Raw genomic sequence first — 19,218 nt, 5'->3', positions numbered from 1 at the left:
CTCAGGCATTGTCAACAAATTTACAGAACTCTGTATAAACACCTTTATAACATGTTGGATAGCTAGCTGGCTCATTGACAACACCCAATAAGTTAGATTCAGTGAGACCACCTCCGCAAAGAGGACTGTCTCCTGTGGAGTCCCCCAGGGTTTGTGCTACGCCCATTCCTCTTGGGCATCTACTGCCTGGATGTCAAAGCCAATGTCCTCTGGAATCCAATAATAGTTTAATGTATATAGTTTTCTGTTCACTCAGTTACAGCAATGCTTAATACACCATTCTCCTTTACTAATTCTGAATGTTTGAGAAATGCTTCAGAGTTTGCATACATATTTTTGTCTGAAACAACTAGTACTGCAAGCCACACAAAGGTACCTCCCCTGAAATGTGGTCATTCACGGGGCTGAAAAGAATGAGAATTTCAACACTGAAGGAAGATCAGGTTCAGTGCTGAAAGTGGATAACACCTGGAAATATCTAGGATGCCATACAATTCAGAACAATGTGTTTCTAGATATTCATACAAATGACACAGATCAGCTATTATGGTAAGAATGAATGAGGACCTTTTGCTGGGACCCAAGGCTGGGGAATGCCTCTTCCATTAATTAAAGCCCAGTAAATATAATTTCTCAGACAATGTCTTCTTTAGAGAAGGCCGCATGTCTAATGATACATGCCATTACATAATTTGTCAAGCACACAAGAACTCTTGTCCATTCTGTCTAACACTTCACCTCCTTGTTCTTAACAAGCACCTTCCTGCAAATCAGGAACAGGGACAGTAGCATAATGGGAAACACATCTGACTATAGATCAGAAGACTAAGTTCAACTCCTGCATGTTTACATATTTAGGGGTGGGCTTGGCATAATGGTGAAAATATTTGCAACACATACACAAAGTACTGGGTTTAATACTGCCATCTAATTATTGGCTAGGCTTGTAATAGCCTGCAGACTGATAAGTATTTACTTATGAACCTATGAACAAGCAGTACATCTGTCTATACACACACACACACACACACACACACACACACACACACACACACACACACACACACACACACACACACACACACACACACACACAGACCCACCGCCCTATGTGCTAAAAACTAGAAAACATTATGAGAAGCTGCTTCTGACAGAAATAACTGTTACAGCTAGATATAAAGGGCTGGCCCTAAAAAAACAATAGAGACAACCTCCATAAAGCTAAGACTACCAGACCTCCTCAACCTTACTCAAAGGTGAAAGGGGACAGAACAGTGGTAAGGCATCCATATTACTGGGCATACAGTGGAGGGATGGGGATACTCAAAAGGTTGAACTGGAGGTTCAGGGACATGCCAAGACCTTCAGCTTCCTGGATGTCAATATTTCAAGGGACCAGGGGAAAGACTAAACTGGGACAAACCCTGCACCTTCAAATGAATGTGGATGCATCACTTCCATAAGTAAGCAACAAGAGTCCACCACCATATGTGTGACTGGGTCACCCCATCACATGCCCATTGAGAAACTGGAACCAGCCTCCCTCCGTAATGGAGAGCAGGACTCCACCAATTGAGAATGGGAGTGTGGGGGGGGGGGGTAAGTGAAAGTCTCCCGAGGGGATGAGGGCAAGCTGAAGCAAGAAGGGCTAAACCAGTAAGAGCAGGGCAAATATCACATCCCCTCTAATGAACCAGTAACTGCAGCCAGAAAGGACTGGGCTGAGGATAACAGCCCCCCGCCCGGTATACCAGAGACCTAAAAGAATGAAACAGGAGGGTACCACTATACTGCACCAATACTGATCTAAAACCATGAACCAGGAGATTACCAGTGTACTACACCAATACTGATGCAAAACTGTGAACCTTGAGTGTGCCAGTGTACCGTACCATCTTCCTGAAGAACGCAGCATGCTGGCACTATGGGAAAATTTCAGTAGAAGCCCCCATCCTGGAACCCATAAAACTCGGTCAGTCCCTAAAGAGAGGCCTCAATACCTAAATGGTTGAGATGCTTAACCATGGTACTCCACATCTACTGCATAAGAAAGCTGATAGGACGCATATTTATCTCTCTCTATATATACATACATATATATATATATATATATATATATATATATATATATATATATATATATATATATATATATATATCATAGAGAGAGAGAGAATACATCACATATACAAGCAATATAGATAATACATTAGATATTCATACAGATGTATAGATACACACAGACATATAGATAGCTATGTTATAGATGCATATAAATACACACACACACACACACACACACACACACACACACACACACACACACACACACACACACACACACACACACACACACACACACACACGCCCTGGCCAGACAGGGAAGAAAACAGAAATTACCATGACACCTCAGAACAGGGGAGGAAGGTGACCTGCAAAAAAGCCTCACCCTCTTCAAAGGGGGGACTACTACAGCCCCTCCCTAGTATTTGAAGGGAGCCCCACCCCTCCAAAGCAGAGAGTGTAGTTAAGTACCCCATTCCAAGCTAAGGCAAGGGTTTAATTAAGCATCCACTCCAAGCTAAAGCAAGGAACTGACAAACTAGCAAAATCAGCCACATTGTAAATGAAGAGGTCTCTCTTTCAGTGGGTTTGAATTATCTGCTTTCCCTCCAACGGCTATAGTAGTTCACACAGCCAAATTTTATTAGGCTGTCATATATGCAGTCACATTTTTTTTTAATTATAATAAAAATTCAAAGCACAGCTTCGCATACATAAAATACACTTTATTCTTGATTTGTAACAGATTGGTGGCACTGTGTTACTGTGCCTCAGACTTGCTCTGCTTTGTGTACCACAAACAACTGAAGAAAAGAGCAAGTTTACCACAAGGTTTGCAAAATCCTGAAAGTCATCCTTTTTAATCTGTAATCCCCATTGTGTCAGAGTCCCAAAAGATGAATACATTCATCTTACCTGCCAATAAGTCTTGCAAGGATTAGCTGAATGTTTGCAAGTGATCACTTATTCTACCTCTGGTCCACAGTGACAAAAATGTATAGTTGCAGAAATCTTCTTTGCCATGGTGCTCAGAATAAAATGCAGGGAGCACGTTTTTTTTCTTCCAGTTTTGGTGTTCTTGTAAAAGGGTTTGGAGGGAGTGAGGCACGTTGGAGTGTCTGAGATTGTATTGGACATTTTTGCCATTTCTTGTTTCCCTTAAAGGGAAGTAAAAAAATATATATGCATTTCTGAAACATATTTTTTCTTCATTTATGTAACAAGAATTGTGCCCTTGTCAAGTCAATGCCTAGGGTAACGGTCCCTCTCGCCCTGTCCTTTCTACACTACTGCTGAGTGCAGTCAGTAGACACAGACTGATCTTTAGTCTATTACAAGTATTCATGCTGGAATCATGCTGGTACTGCATTCATGATCCGAAGTGCTTTAGTGCTCCATGTGTGGCTTAAGGTGTAGCAGCTGTTTTTTTTTTCTGGTCTTGCTGGGAGCTTAATATACTGGGCGAGTGAGGCACAACAGGCATTGGGTTAATGAAGATGTGCCACAAAGGCAATGCATGATAAGAAGTGTTTGCTACATACATTTAACTTAGGTCCAAGCCGGTAAAACTTGACACTTGTGACCGTTTCCCACTAAGGACTATGCAAAGACCACAGCTGTAGAACAGGAATTGAGAATCATGATGCAGCATTATCCTATTCTTCAACCAAGCCCAATCAGTCTAGACAATGAGGGAGAGACCCTAAAAGACGAAACCTAGGTGTTGTGTGTCCACAGGGCCACGTATACATGACAAGATGCAGAACTTGGTCCCAGAGGCTAGGCTGGCTTGTGAAGTTTTACCTTATGGCTCCAGAGCTAGGTCTTGGTCTTTGCTTCATCAATAAAGGGACAAAACTGATTAGGCAGGGAGAAGGTAGAATAAGTACATTGGACTGCATCCCTGGAAGGCAGGGGTGTGCCTTTCTCAAGCCAGTGACTCCAAAAATCAAGGAAATGTAAAAAAAAGAGAGAGTCCCACACATTGAGGCAATCCCTGACCCTGTGAAGCCCAAAAAGCTGCAGAAACTAGGACAAGGCCCATACTGAATTCTGAAGCATCAAAGGTCTGACCTACCCATCAGATGAAGACAGAGAACCTCCTGTTAAATCGGCATACATTTTGCCATCACACTTTACATCGGATACAGAAACTAAAAAAAAACAATTTTTTTTTTTTTTAGCTAAAACTTTTCACTGGTGGTAGTAAGGCTTGAGATCCGAACTATAGAATAGTACCCAGGAAATTAAGTGGCACTGTACCCCAGAGTTCAATTCTTGTGCCACTCCTGTTTGGCATTTACTTCTCAAAGGTCACAGGGAATGTTAAAGGTTTATACATCACCAAGTTTGTAAACTCAATGCCATCACAAATTATCCAGAGGACACTAAAACCCTCCAAGAGGGCCTGTCCCAAATATATAGATGTTGTCAAAACCATGGACTAAAACTCAATGCAAAAAGATGTACAATCGTATTTTTTGGCAAGCATGACTTCCCTTGTAACTGTTATGCTGATAACACACCCTTGAAAGTTGAGCTCATAAGTCATTGTTCTGGGAACCTATGTTGACACTGAATTCCCCTTTGAACACCAAGTGCGCACTATTCCAAGAAAGTCCCTTTTCATAGCACAGCTTACATCTAAAGGTATGGCTGCAGGTCCAGGGATGTAATCATTTCATTTTGACTAGATCTCAACAGAATAATCACTGAACATAATGTCCCATTTGGTACTTAGCTGTCCAATCACTTGTCATAACTAAAGCAACCATAATGCTTTCTCACAAAAAAAAAACCCAAAAAAAAAAAATCAAAAGCCGAAACCTCAAAAGACGATCACAGGTCTAAACCACAAAAATTATGCAGACTGTCTCAAAGTCTTGTACCTCTTGGTATCATATGGGCTACTAACAGACTACTTCTACCTCATGTATACAGCCTCAACAAGACTATTACACATTCGAAATTCCAATGGTAACATGAACCCTCAACCAAAGGATCTCAATCTCTCTTTTGCAACTTACAACATAAATAGAACATGTTCACAAAAAGAGAAGTAATTCTCTTACTCTATTCAAATGTAATTTGGATGACTGTATGGCAGACTACAAATTCACCTCCATTTGGCACCCATGTCACACATGGATAGGGGGCAAAAATTAATGCCACAACATATCCTTGCTCTGCCCTGTCTCTGTAGTATTCATAAGCAAAACATAAGGACTAAAAACTAATCACAGGAGTGTAAGACAAGGCTTCTTAAATCCATTGCAGGTAAATAGCTTAAAAATTACCTATGAACCTACGAAATGGCAAGCAGCACAAAAAAATGTTAATGGGGATGAGGAATGAGCACTCTCATTTAGTCAATGTTTAACACTGCGGTGCACTTCAACACAAGTGCACAGCTATCCCTTGGCAAAGGCACTCCAAAAAATTATGCTGAACTGTGATTGGTGGAAAAAATTACTCAGTTCAGGACTTCTCAAGAAGGGTCCTTGAAGTTAAGTCTTAGAATACTATAACTTGGCGAGTTTTTGTTTAAGTAGAGCTTTATCAAAAAAAGTGGAAGTGGCTGAAGAGCAACATGAAAGACCAAAGACAGGTGCCATAGAAGCAAGTCATCTATGAATTAAAGTATATCAGCAAATCAAAACCACAAAGTTATCTGGATCTCAAGGGAGGTGGATGAGAAAAGCTAGGTGAGGAGGGCATTCAGGAAACATGTGGAAGTTGAAACAGGAGATGATAAACACCTGTATCAGTTAAAGAAAAAGCAGGATTTTTTTTTAGGAAGAGCAAAAGCTCAGAATAAGAATGACAGCAAAAATTGATAGGAAAGGGGACAGAACAAAAGGTACATTACGGAGCACATAAAAAATGGAAGAAGTTCTAAGACTGAAGAAAAGAAGAGTGAATTTGTGCAGAGGGCAAAGGGGAATACTGAGCGATTATTTTGTTTAGTACTTTTGAAACAGTGTTAAAACATACCACAAAGCAAAAATATCTGCCTTGGGGGTTAGACAGCAGCTGCTCTCAGGGGCATCCCTAGACCTCATGGAGCATAAAAGTCAATCAAGTTTAAATTCCTAATCTCAGGTTTCCAAAGGTAATCAGTACTGTGCAGTTTCTAAAGGTGTACTAAATTCTAGAACTGTGTGGTCTTTCCATTTTTCCTATGTTTCTGTGACTGTAGAGCTGGTGTATATAAAAGTTGGAAAAAGTGGGTAGATGCTTCCCTCTTCCAGAAAATTGAAATCAGTGTGGAAATCTCATGAAGATGATCAATGGGACTCCTACATGATGTGACCCTAGGTAGGATGCCACAAAGAAATGTTTAAAACTGGAAGACAGTAACACAACGAGGCTATAAGGGATTCAGGTTAGGATGCTAATAAAGCAAACTAATGAAAGACATACAAAAAATTGTTAGTAAATAATAAAAAATACAGGGTGGCTCCTCTAAAATGAGCAAGGCAAATCTAGTTTACAGAAACAGGTAGAGCACATAGATAGGAAATTACACATTAGTTAGTCTGACCACTGTGGTAAGAAAAAAATTATTTGACTCATTCTGAAGGAAAGAATTGATAAATACCAGGAAACCAGTGGAAGGCAACACTCACGGCAGCAAGGTTTCACCACAGGAAGGGCAGACTGCCTCTCTGGTTTCTTTGCATTCCACCTGGTTTACACCCAATGTGCTATCTCCCTCCCCAATACAAAGTCTATATTAAAATCCTGCTGAGCATGGAGCCATCTTTAAATTTCTAGTCTCCCACTAGGACACAAGTGCTCCTCAGCAATTACATTCTGCTTGCCGGTAAGCCATTAGACCTCAGGAATTTGTTTTAAAAGTGTTCAGATTTGTAAAGTAATACTTACTTTTTCTTTTGTCTTGGTTGGCTCTGCCCCACTCCGTTCACCCACGCTAACGCTCAGGCTTTCTCCGCTCCCCTGCCCCCTATTCCCTCCCACCCCCACTACCTCTACATTTATAGTAATCACAGCCACACCCACAGCTCACCCTCACATCACCTCCACCAATCACAGCTCCTCAAGTCATATCACATTATACCACACCAACTTGCTCCACACAAAATACTCCCAATCACTCTCATTCCCACTAGGCATTTTTTACATCACCCACACTACTTCCCCATCCACATATAGTGCAATCCTATAACTCCTATTCAGACCCCCCACCTAGAAACAACTTAAACTTTATAACCATGACTATCACGCAACCAAGTCTAGTCTGTCTTCTCATAATTCTTTACAACACCACAAGTTATCACTCTAGCAATATCCCTAAACTTAGTAGCACAACACTGCATTATGCACTCTCGTATACAGACACCACACATTATAATAATATCTGCCCACAGTTATTTAACAACTACATAACGGACCAATTCAGGACTAAACACATATGCTCTCATTTCTACTCCAAAAAAACACAATACTTTCTCACACTCCTCACCAAACTCCAACATCTGTATAACCATTTTAACTCCAGGCTCACCATAAGTGGGGATTATCCACCCCAACCCAGGCCCAAATCTATCCTGTCCAACTCAAACTGCTCCAACACAAATGTCAGAACATAACATCCCCACTTTCTTCATCCCTGGGCAAATCAACAGCAGCAAAACCAACCATCTTTTAATGCTAAATATTAATATTAGAAGTATCAAAAATAAAATACCTGAACTCCAGGTCACAATAGCACACTACTCCCCAGACATAGTTGCTTTAACAGAAACCTGGCTAAATAAAAACATAGCTAATTGCTTTAACAGAAACCTGGCTAAATAAAAACATAGCTAACTCAGAAGTTCTCCCTACCGGCTACAATATCATTAGACAAGACAGACCACTTCGCAAAGGGGGTGGAACTGCCTTACTGTACAAGTCAAACTTAACTGTCTGTCAATTACCAAACTCCTACCCCTCCCCCAATAATTGGGACATACTTATCTCACAACTTCAACTTCACCCTAAAAAGGTCATCGCCACAATTGTGATCTATATTCCACCTGGTAATACACCTGCTAGCCTTGAAGACTTCTTATCCTGGTGTTCTTCCACATACTCACAAGAAACCCTTATTCTGGGGGACTTCAACCTAGATTGGTTCACCTGCATATCAGAACCAACAAGTAATCTAATAAATCTCCATGGCTACCAGCAGCTAGTCCAAATTCCAACTAGATGTGATAAAAAATCTAAAAGGGAATCCATTCTTGACTGGGTCCTAACTAACAACCCCACATTGTACCCTCACACAGGCAGTCTCCCAGACACCTTAAGTGACCACAACATAATATACTTTATACATAGTAGAACAAGCATATGCAAAACCACTAACTATATATCCACTAGAAACACAAAAAAATTCTCTCCTGAGGTCCTCAACACTTTACTCTGTAACTGTGACTGGGGCCCCCTAAAAACCCTCCCAGTTGACCAGGCTGTAGCATAATTCAACAAAACATTTCTACAACACCTAGACACGGTCGCTCCATTGCGCAAAATCAGGGTTAGAACCTCTACAAACCCCTGGCTCAGTAAAGAATCCAAACAAATCCTCAACTCCAGAGACACTGCCTGGCTTTAGTATCAAAAAAACAAAGAAACACAAAGCCTAACTAAGTACCAAGAACTGCGCAACCGTGCAAAAAAATGCATTAGGTTGGACAAAAAATCCTACTATACAACATTACAAACTAAATACCAACACAACCCGCAAAAAATTTGGAAAAATGTAAAAGAGCTACTAAAATCCACCCAAAAGGCTACCCCCAAACCAACCACCCCTGACACTAAAGTTCCCATCGAAACACAATTCAACTCCCACTTTGTGAACTCAATTCTATCCTTAGTGTCACAGGACAGTTCCTTCCTCACTATCCCCCCCAACACAAATAACACTAATACAAGCTTTACCCTCAAAACAGTTTCAACCACTTCAATCAAAAGCATGCTCTCTAAACTAAAAACCTCATCAACAGTAGCCGACCTACTCCCTAGCTATTTCTTGAAACTCACAGCAGATGCTATTGCTATCCCAGTCTCCAGTCTCATAAACAGATCAATTGTTGAAAACTATGTGCCCAGACTCTGGAAAATATCCTATGTTACACCCATACATAAAGGCGGGACCTCCACTGAACTTAACTACAGACCCATTGCTTTACTCTCCCCCCTGGCCAAAATCCTAGAAAATGCATCCATACCCAGATGCTAAACTATTTTCTAGACAGCAACATCCTGTCACCTACTCAGCATGGTTTCAGACCTGCCCATAGTACTACTTCAGCCCTCCTCTGTTTCACAGACACAGTAAACCTTCTCAAAAATGAAGGCCTACAGGTGTCAACTCTTTTTTTTGGATATGTCCAAAGCATTTGACACAGTCTCACACCAAATCCTGCTAAACAAACTAAACCAATATCATCTATCAAATTCCACTCTTACCTGGTTTCAAAGCTACTTAACTGATGGGTACCAAGCTGTGAAATGGGAAAATTCTCTCTCTCCTCAGCTGCCCATAACTATAGGAGTCCCACAGGGTTCTATCTTAGGACCACTACTATTCACAGTCTTCACAAATGACCTCCACACAGCATGCATCTATAATTCAGTATGCAGATGACACTACATTAATCTGTGCTGCACAAAACATTCCCACCCTCCTCCTGCAAACAACTCAACTAGCATTCTCTGACGTTGACAACTACCTTACCAAAGCCCAACTTATCCTCAATCCAAAGAAAACTCAGCTTATGATTATAACCAGTTCTAACAAAAACACTAACAGTCAATTCACTATCTACTCCACTAATGCTACTCTAATTGCTCCAGTGACCCAGGCTAAGCTATTGGGAATAACCATAGACTCCCACCTAAAATGTGACAGTCATCTCAATTTAACTATTAAAAAAGTACATGCCAAACTGGGGTCGCTCTACCGTATCAAACCATTTCTTACCAACAACACAAGATCAGCCATTGCTCGCTCCCAACGTCTATCCACCCTACTCTATGCATCTCCCATTCTGACTAATCTCAACAAAACTGAACTAAGCAAAATGGAAGCCTGCTATAACAGAATTGCCCGCTTTTCTGCAAATTGCTCATATAGAACTCATCACTGTACTGCTTTGAGACAGCTCCACTGGCTTGAACTGCCTAACCTACAAATCAGCTCTGCCTCTGTCATTCTATCTATTACCTCCCCAATTAGTGTCCTGCCCTCAAAATCCTAGTACAACATCACTCAGCCAAAAGGCCTCTTAGATCATCAAGCAAACTACTACTAGAAGTCACCAACAGCTACAATAGCTTTGGAGATGCAGTTCAGTGGCTAATAAATGGAACTCTGTCCCTACAAGCATTCAAAACACATCATCCAAAGCCTCCTTTAAAGATGTCATCAGGCAACATCTCAAGGAAAGTTGGCAGTGCCATGATTGCTCCCCAGGCTAGTGAAAGCGGATAACACATACATACAAAATCTAGAGCACTTGATAATAGTTTTCAATCTTACTCACAAACACTGGCTAATCTACAACGTATGTACTGTACCTGTGTACTATGTATGTATTCTACCTATGTTCCAAATTTCAGCTGTACACCACAAATCTATTAATTACCTTTATTTTTAAAATTAATATTTTTTTGTTTGTTCTCTCCACTGTAACTGTATATGTGCCGCATACCACTGTAAAAACATGTCTCCTGTAATTTGTGCGAATACTGATCATGTCTAAATAACTAAATGTGTCTGTAATTTTTCTTTGTGGAGCTTTTCTTCCCGGGCCTCTGCTGAAAAAGGGCCTTTTCGGCTCAGTCAGACACCCCCGGTTGACAAATGTAAAATAAATAAATAAGTATTCACTGATTGGTTATAATACTACAGGTGAGGCTATCTGATTGAATCCGATGTCAAGCAAAGCATTAATACAGAAACTGAGCAGCTTTCATATTGGGAAGATGGCAACCTGGCTAAAAACATGACTGAACAGCATACTAGACTTTTATGGTAAAAGGTGACTACAATGAAATAACAGGATTACTAGTGGAGTTCCACAAGGGTCAGCAATGCATCTGATACTATTTAGCAGCTAAGCATATTATAATGCATAGGGACTGGAGGAAAAAATAGAAGTTATGTTCTTACCATAACGTTCCATGTTAGTTGTCTTCTTCTCGCCTTCTTTCTTGCTGGATGGGTTCGGAGCCGATCCTCGGCTCCGACTCGGCCACTCTAAAAGCTTGAGAGTTGGTTCCACCGGCTCGAGGCTCCCCTTATATCCCACAATGCTAGGCGGTAATACCTCAGATCTCGTTTGTAAGCTAGGCCCAGCCAGGAGAAAAATCCAGAACACTGGAAAGGGGAAAAAACACCTCTATAAAATGACAGAAGGAAGGTGACCTACAACCTGATGAGGGAATATATACATAACACAGTGTATATATATGCAAATAGAGGTGGTAGGAAAAAAAGGTCACAATCAAACTCCTCTAGGTCTGTCCAGGCTAGGGGAAGGAGGGGGCCTTAAGAAAGAAGCAGAAGAAGACAACTAACATGGAACGTTATGGTAAGAACATAACTTCTATATGTTAAGTTGTCCATCTCGCCTTCATTCTTGCTGGATGGGACCGCGTTCCTAGCACCTTGTCCCGGGTGGCCTATCGGAACAGACTCTTGAGTACAGTGGAACCAAAATTAGCTCTGTTTCTGGAAGCTAAGTCCAACTTATAATGAGAAATGAAAGTGTGAGGAGTAGCCCATGTAGCTGCCGCACAAATCGTATCAATAGGCAGCCTGTCTTGGAAAGCTATAGAAGTAGCCACGGCTCTAGTTGAATGAGCCTTAGGTTTGTTTGGTAACTTTTGATGCCTAATCTCATACACAAAGGAAATCAAGGATGTAAGTCATCTGGAGAGTGATACTTTGGAAACTGGAAGGCCCTTTCTGCCTTCTGCATAAGAAACAAACAGTTGGTCAGCCTTTCTGGTCTGTTTGGTCCTATCCAAATAATACCTTAATTGTCGATGAACATCTAGCCAATGTAATTTCTGTTCAGACCTGTTAGAATAGTTAGGAAAAAATACAGGAAGGTCAATGTTCTGATTTAGGTTTGCCTGAGAGGCTACTTTGGGTAAGAAGGATGGGTTTGTCCGTAAGGATACCCTGTCCGTATGAAACAAAAGATAAGGGGATCGACTGCAGAGTGCATGAAGCTCCGAGACTCTTCTAGCCGAAGTAATGGCTACCAAAAAGAGTGTCTTCCAGGATAGCAATTTCATTGAACACGAAGCTGCAGGTTCAAAAGGGGGAAGAATCAGAGATGTGAGAACTAAGTTAAGGTCCCAAGAAGGAGGAGGATTTCTAATAGGAGGCTTGAGAAGAAAAACTCCCTTCAAAAAAGCTTTGCAAAGCTTGTGAGACATGATGGCAGAATCTGAGATTCCAACATGAAAGTTAGAAATAGCTGCCAATTGAACCTTAAGAGTAGAAGGAGACGAACCTGCGTGGAATAGTTCAGCTAAGAAATCAAGGACCGTTTGAATGGGAGCAGTGAAAGGATCTATGTCCCTTCCTTGAGCCCAATAGGAGAAGCGTTTCCACTTACTAAGATAAATCTTCCGAGTGGAGGATTTATGGGAAGCTATTAAAATATCTCGAACTGAGTGAGATATTTGAGGAAGCCTGGCTAAGGTTGGAATTGGAGGAACAAAGCAGTGAGGTTCAGAGAGGGGAGGGAGCGATGTAACTGACCCGACTGATGAGTCAAAAGATCTGGAACTAGGTCCAGATGCCAGGGTTGCTCCAACAGAAAATGGTGCAGAAAGGGGAACCAAACCTGTCGAGGCCATTAAGGGGCAATGAGGATCAATGAAGCTTTCTGAGCGATGGCTTTCTGTATCACTTGAGAAATTAGTGGGAAGGGAGGAAATGCATACAGAAGTCCCCGTGGCCAAACTTGGACTAGAGCGTCTCTGCTGGGATGGCCTGGTAGAGGAAAAAGGGTGAAATAATCTTTGCACTTGCTGTTTTGGGGAGTAGCAAAAAGGTCGCAGCAAGGCTGGCCCCACTTCTGAAAAACTTTTTCCAAGACTGAATTTTTCAGAGACCACTCGTGAGGCATGAGAATATCTCTGCTCAATTTGTCCGCAATGAGATTGGACTTCCCGGGGATGTTTAGGTTCATAGGTTCATAGGTTAGTACTAAGCTTACTGCCCTTGTGAGCCATTTTAAGCCTAGCCAGTTATCCCCTGTGAGACTCAAACCCTGCACTTTGTGTTTGCAAAGCAAACACCTTAACCATTAGGCCACCCTCCCAACCAATGTGCGTTGCTATCAGAAACCGCTGAGACGAAATCGCCCATTGCCACAGTCTGAGTGCTTCTCGACATAGGGGGTAGGATCTGGTTCCGCCTTGTTTGTTGATATACCACACTACAGACATGTTGTCCGTCTGAATTGCTATTGTTCCCATCGGAAGAGAGTCTTGAAGGGCTTGCAACGCTAAAAGCACTGCTCTCATCTCTAGAACATTTATATGCAAGTGGCGTTCGTAAGGTTGCCATATGCCCTGGACTGTCCTTCCCTGATAATGCCCCCCCACCCGATCAGGGAGGCGTCCGTTGTCAGAGTAGCAACCGGAGGGGGGGGGGGACAAAGGGTCTTCCTAGGAAGAGTTGGGGGGAAGAAATCCACCAAAGAAGATGATTCCTGCATGCTTGCGTTATCACAATGGTGTGGGACATCGGAAGTTGTTGGTATGACCATTGTGTGAAGAGCATCCATTGTAAGATTCTCATGTGAAATCTGGCTAATAGAAGTAGAGGGATAGCAGCCGCCATAATCCCCAGTACTTTTAGGACTAATCTGACTTTGATTCTGTTGCTGTGGAAAAGAAGAGAGACTAGTTTGTGTATGTCTGCTATCCTTTGGTCTGTGAGTCTCGCAGACATGCTGACTGTGTCTAGATTTGCGCCTATGAAGGTAATAACACGACAAGGCGACAAAACAGACTTTTCACAATTTATTGAGATACCTAGCTTTCGAAATATGCGAAAGGTGTAGTCTCTGGCGAGTAGTAGAAGATGCTTGGTGGGAGCTGTAAGGAGCCAGTCGTCTAAGTATGGAAACACCTGGAATCCTTGACTTCTCAGGTGAGAGGCAACCACTGCCATGCATTTGGTAAACACCCGGGGGGCTGTGGTGAGTCCAAAGGGCAGGGCTCTGAACTGAAAGTGACTGGTTCCCAGCCTGAAGCAGAGGAATCTCCTGGAGCGTCTGTTCATTTTTATATGATAGTACGCATCCTGGAGGTCTATAGAGCACATCCAGTTTTCCTTTCCCAATAGGGGTAGGATGGATTGTAACGTGACCATCTGAAATCTTGTTTTCTTGACAGACTTGTTCAAGATGCTGAGATCCAAAATGGGCCTCCAGTCCCCTGTTTACTTTGGAACCAAAAAGAATTTAGAGTAGATTCCGGATCCTTGCTTGTCTGCTGGAACTGGCTGAATGGCTCTTTTTGCAAGCATTGATATTTCTAACGCTGCTTGATCCCTTTGAGCGGGTGGAACATCTGGAAGGGACTTATTTTGATTGATTTGGAGTGCGAAAGAACGGAATGGAATAGCCTTCGGAAATGATGGACTGTACCCCATTTGTCTTGAGTTAGAGATCGCCAGGCTTCTGGGTACAGTGATAATCTTCCCCCGACTGCCTCCGAAGGTGGACAGTCGGGCAACACCTCAGGGATGTTGAAAGGGCTTACCGGAAAAAGTTTCTCGATTGCCCTGGTTCTGCGGACCCCCCCCCTGCCTCTAGGGCGACGTCTACCATTATTGTTCCCCCCTCTGCCTCTAGAGGGGAACCGACTCTGTGCGTCAGGGAAAGCCCCTTGAGATTGCTTGCGGAACCACATCTTCCCACTTTTCTGGCCCTTGGGGTAAGGCCTAGAAGGAGTAGAAAAACAGACTCCGACGGCAGAAAGAGTTTTGCCATCCGTCTCGCACCTTGTCAAGGTTTCTTTCACTTGAGGACCAAAAAGGGACGATCCATCAAACGGGGAATTAGTGAAAGACGTCTTAAAGGGATCCGCAAAATTGCATAGCCGCATCCAGGCATGCCGGCGTAAGGCCACACCTGTACCTGCGGCTCTGCTCGCTCCATCAGCCGCATATGAAAGAAGGCGCATGGAGGAGTTAGCTATCGAATTGAGGGTTGCCAGCTGAGCGTTCATCTTATCCTGAAAACCCGCAGCTGTTGGATCCTTTAACATCTCACTCGCTTCCTTGATCAAGTCTCTTTGAAGACGAGTGAAATGACAGAGGTAGTTCAGCGAACGCATAGAAAAGGTCGCTGACGAAAACATCCGCTTCCAGTACCTGTCCATAGACCTAGATTCCTTGTTAGGAGGATGGACAGGCACTGAAGGATCACCTAGTTCCTTCTTGGTGGCAGCAGCTACCACCATAGCATCCACAGAAACTCCTTTAGTCAAAAATTGTTTGTCTGCTGGTGCTGTAATAAACTTTGAAGGTCTCCTGGGGGTGGGGTCCACAGAGTCAGGAGCCGTCCAAGCCTTTTTTGCTACCACCTGCATAAGGGGGTGAAAGGGGGGAGACACCCAGGAGGTGGAAGGGCGAGAGCCGAACGCCTCAAGGTACACAGATTCATCCTCCGAAGGGTTAAGGGCTGGCCAATTCCCCCTCTGTTTTAGGATCTCCAGGATGTCTGTAAAGGAGACATCTTCAGAGGGGGAACGGGGGAACCTTCAGAATCCTCTAAATCCGTGTCAGAGGTGACAGACTCAGGTGAGTCTATGTGCTTCCTCTTGCACTTTCTCTTCCTAGGGGCTCTCCTGCCAATTCAGGAGAGGCCTCGGAAGAGGATGAGATCCCCACAGGGGATTCTTGAGGAGCTGGCTCTCTGCGGTCTGGGAAGAGGGAGTGAGTAGAAATTACCTGAGGCACCGAGGAGGGAGGGGCGGACGGAGCCGACTGTGGAGTTGAACCAGGTTCCAACACACTCCGCATGACCTCAAAAGCACCCCTGTCAGGCAGAGCCAGAGGTCTCCGCTCTGAAGAGCTGAAAACCTCCCTCGGCACCGACAGTGATGGCTCAGAGGTCGATGTCGGAGCCGAACTCACCAGTGCCGAAGCACCGAGAGGGAGAGCGGGGTCGGACAAGGGTCCGATGCCACTCACCCCCTCGGAGCCGACGAGGGAAGTCCGGCGCCAAGATTCTTCCAATGAAGAAAACGGAGCAGACGACGGCGCCGAAGAGAAATGTATCGGCTCCGACGCTGCCATAGTCTCGGGTCCGAAACGCCCCAGCTCCAAACTCAAAGGAGTCGGAGGAGGAATATTTTGAGAAATCGGATTAAGCATCGACTGCTGAGTCGGGCTCTGAAGCATTTGGGCCAGTGCCTCGGACTTAAGAAGTCGACTCACTACCCTCTGAAGGTCATGGTCCGAAAGTCTCGACGACCTAGAGGAGTGAGATCTATGGCTCCGTTCAGACAGCAAGGGAGATGCTGGAGCCGAATGAACGGAGCCAAGAGATGGTGACCTAGACCTTTTCCTAGATGTCGGTTCCGATAATTTTATCGGAGCCGACTCGGTGATTTCCAACACCTCGGCTCCGGCCGGAGCCGAGGGAACCGAAGAAATAAGAGTTTGAGTCTCATCGGCTCCAGCCGGAGCCGATGTTGTAGCAGACTTCGAAGCCTTAGGTGTAGACTCAGAAACTGGAGCCGACGACCTAGAAGGCTTAGAGGGTTTGCCCGAAGAAACAGTCGGGGGACCCTCAGACTTCAATAAGCCTCGTAATATAAGTTTATTTTTTCTTTCCTGCAGGACTCTAGGGCTGAAGCCATGGCATACAGCACAAGAGTCCTGCAGGTGTAAAGGTCCCAGGCAGTACACACAAGAAGTGTGACCGTCTGTCAGAGACATTTTCTGACAGCACGAGTCACACTTCTTGAAGCCTGAGACCTTTGAATCCTTAGACATTTTTAAGGAAAAAAAGTGTAACCACCACACAACACAAACACACTGATTACACTATCCACTAAGATTAACTAAAATTAAACTACTAAAATTAGTTTTAAAATCCCTACAAACACATCCACACCACTAATAAGGGGATGGAAGGGCCCGAAGGCCTGAGGGAAGAACTAATAAGTTCTTGAGAAAAAAGGGGGTGGATAAACAGGTAGGAAAGGGTCCGAATCCACTCACTAAGGGAAATAACTAGTAAAAACTAAATTAAAGGGACTTAAATTAACTATAGACTAATCTATATCAACTGACCTGAAGCCGGTAGAAAACAACACACCTCGATCGCTGTAGCGGCAAACGAGATCTGAGGTATTATCGCCTAGCATTGTGGGATATAAGGGGAGCCTCGAGCCGGTGGAACCAACTCTCGAGCTTTTAGAGTGGCCCATCCAGCAAGAATGAAGGCGAGATGGACAACTTAACATGTATATATTATGCAGAGGATTCCAAGAGCTGCAACATAATATATACATAAAGGGAAATGTGGACAGGATAAAAAGACACTTGGCTTTTAACTGCAGATTATGCATATTATACTTTCTCCAGAAAAGAGTACAAGAGCTTACACACTGTGGCAGGAAAACTGGAGAAGTACATTCAACATTAATGTAGAGATGTTTGATTTCCTTCAGATGACTTACATGTGAGAATTCACTGTGGGAAGAAAACCCAAACTGGTCACAGAATGAATAGGCAAAGGCAGCAGCGAAAAAACAAATGTCAGTAAGTCTGTATAAGCACAAATGCAAATGATAAGCCCCAGTTTGAAGTACTGCTTGTGGGCTTGGAAGCCTCGGCTCTGCAAGATTATGGATAAAAAACAGACATCACAATAGTACAAGTTCTGTGCTCCAAGCATTGTAACAAAAGGTTATGGGAATAGAACATGCACACCCTTGAAGGAGGAGAGAGAGACAGAGACACAGGAAAAACAAAAGTTTAAGCATCCTTGGGAACTCAGTAAAATTCAGGGGACAGCACATTTCAGGGGATAAAGTGCACATGAACAAAGGTATACAACTTGCAACTAAAGGGAGGTTAGTGTTCGGGTCTGAATTAAAGTTTAAAAAGATAATTATGGTGTACAGAACAGTATCCCACAAAAAGAGGTGGATTTAACAATAGGAGGAATATTCAAGGGGTATTACATGGGAGTAAAGCTCCCTGTGTGTCCGACTGCATGTAGGCAACGATGTTGGACTTTGCTTTGAAATGTCCTACACTAGAAAAATTACACTTAGAACTGTATCCACCTTAGTACTGCTTTTAATGGCAAGGAGACCTTGAAAGCTGTAGCAAACCTAGGTGGCGAGTGAAAAAGTAATGAAAGACCACATACCTGTATCTGGAAGAATTCTCCCATTTCAAACAGAATTGCTTTTGCATTGTTGTGTTCAGCTTCGCTATCAATTCCAGCCTACCAAAAAGAAGAAGAAAAAAAAAAGGAAGTGAGAAACACTTATTTAATGCTGCACTCTAGTATCTTAACATCTTTATTCCCAGTACCAGCCATTTCCATCCACACTTTCATGTGTGATCAGATGGAAAATGTTCTTCCTATTGTCCTACAGTACATGTGCAGAAGTACCCAACTACTATACCAAAACTACAGCTAAACAGGTAATTGTGAATGTACAAACACTGGGTTCTGTTGCAGTGAAATATAAGGTCAGGCTGTACTTCCATGTATCTTCTCACTTTCCCTAATGCCGAGAGAGGCATACATGGGTGTGCACATCTAAAAGGCCATGTATGTATTGTGCAAAGAAAAACAAGACACGTGGTCATGTATACAAGACAGGCCTTGTGATAGCGTGAAAGGAATGGTGCACACACGCACATTCTCAGAGACTTACTGATAACCTTATCATTTGCAAGCTTAACATTTCCTAGAACATGAAAATAAAACTTTGCCAAGTCCTGAAGTGACAAATAAAATATCTAAAATATCTGCAGTTTCATATGACTGCTGTACTGGCCATGCTACTAATGTGGAAGAACTGTAGAGTTCAAGGAGGGGTTAAAATGTAATGGAAGTCTCCTACAAGTGAAGACAA

The 19,218-nt window shown here is 43.1% G+C and overlaps 1 protein-coding gene across 4 annotated transcripts in view; it reads right to left on the bottom strand.

Annotated features, from left to right (window-relative positions):
- Nucleotides 1–19,218, bottom strand: part of FDPS (farnesyl diphosphate synthase) — a 563,129-nt gene that overhangs the window by 166,287 nt on the left and 377,624 nt on the right. For all 4 annotated transcript variants that reach the window (XM_044080217.1, XM_044080218.1, XM_044080216.1 and 1 more), the window contains one exon: nt 18,501–18,578. In XM_044080217.1, the coding sequence (XP_043936152.1) occupies nt 18,501–18,578 (78 nt within the window). The remainder of the gene's footprint in view (nt 1–18,500; nt 18,579–19,218) is intronic.

Source organism: Protopterus annectens, chromosome 8.part0, assembly GCF_019279795.1.
Source record: "Protopterus annectens isolate FY-2018-M chromosome 8.part0, PAN1.0, whole genome shotgun sequence".
NCBI lineage: Eukaryota > Metazoa > Chordata > Ceratodontiformes > Protopteridae > Protopterus > Protopterus annectens.
Note: the sequence above shows the minus strand (reverse complement) of the source record. Positions and strands in the feature narration are given on the sequence as shown.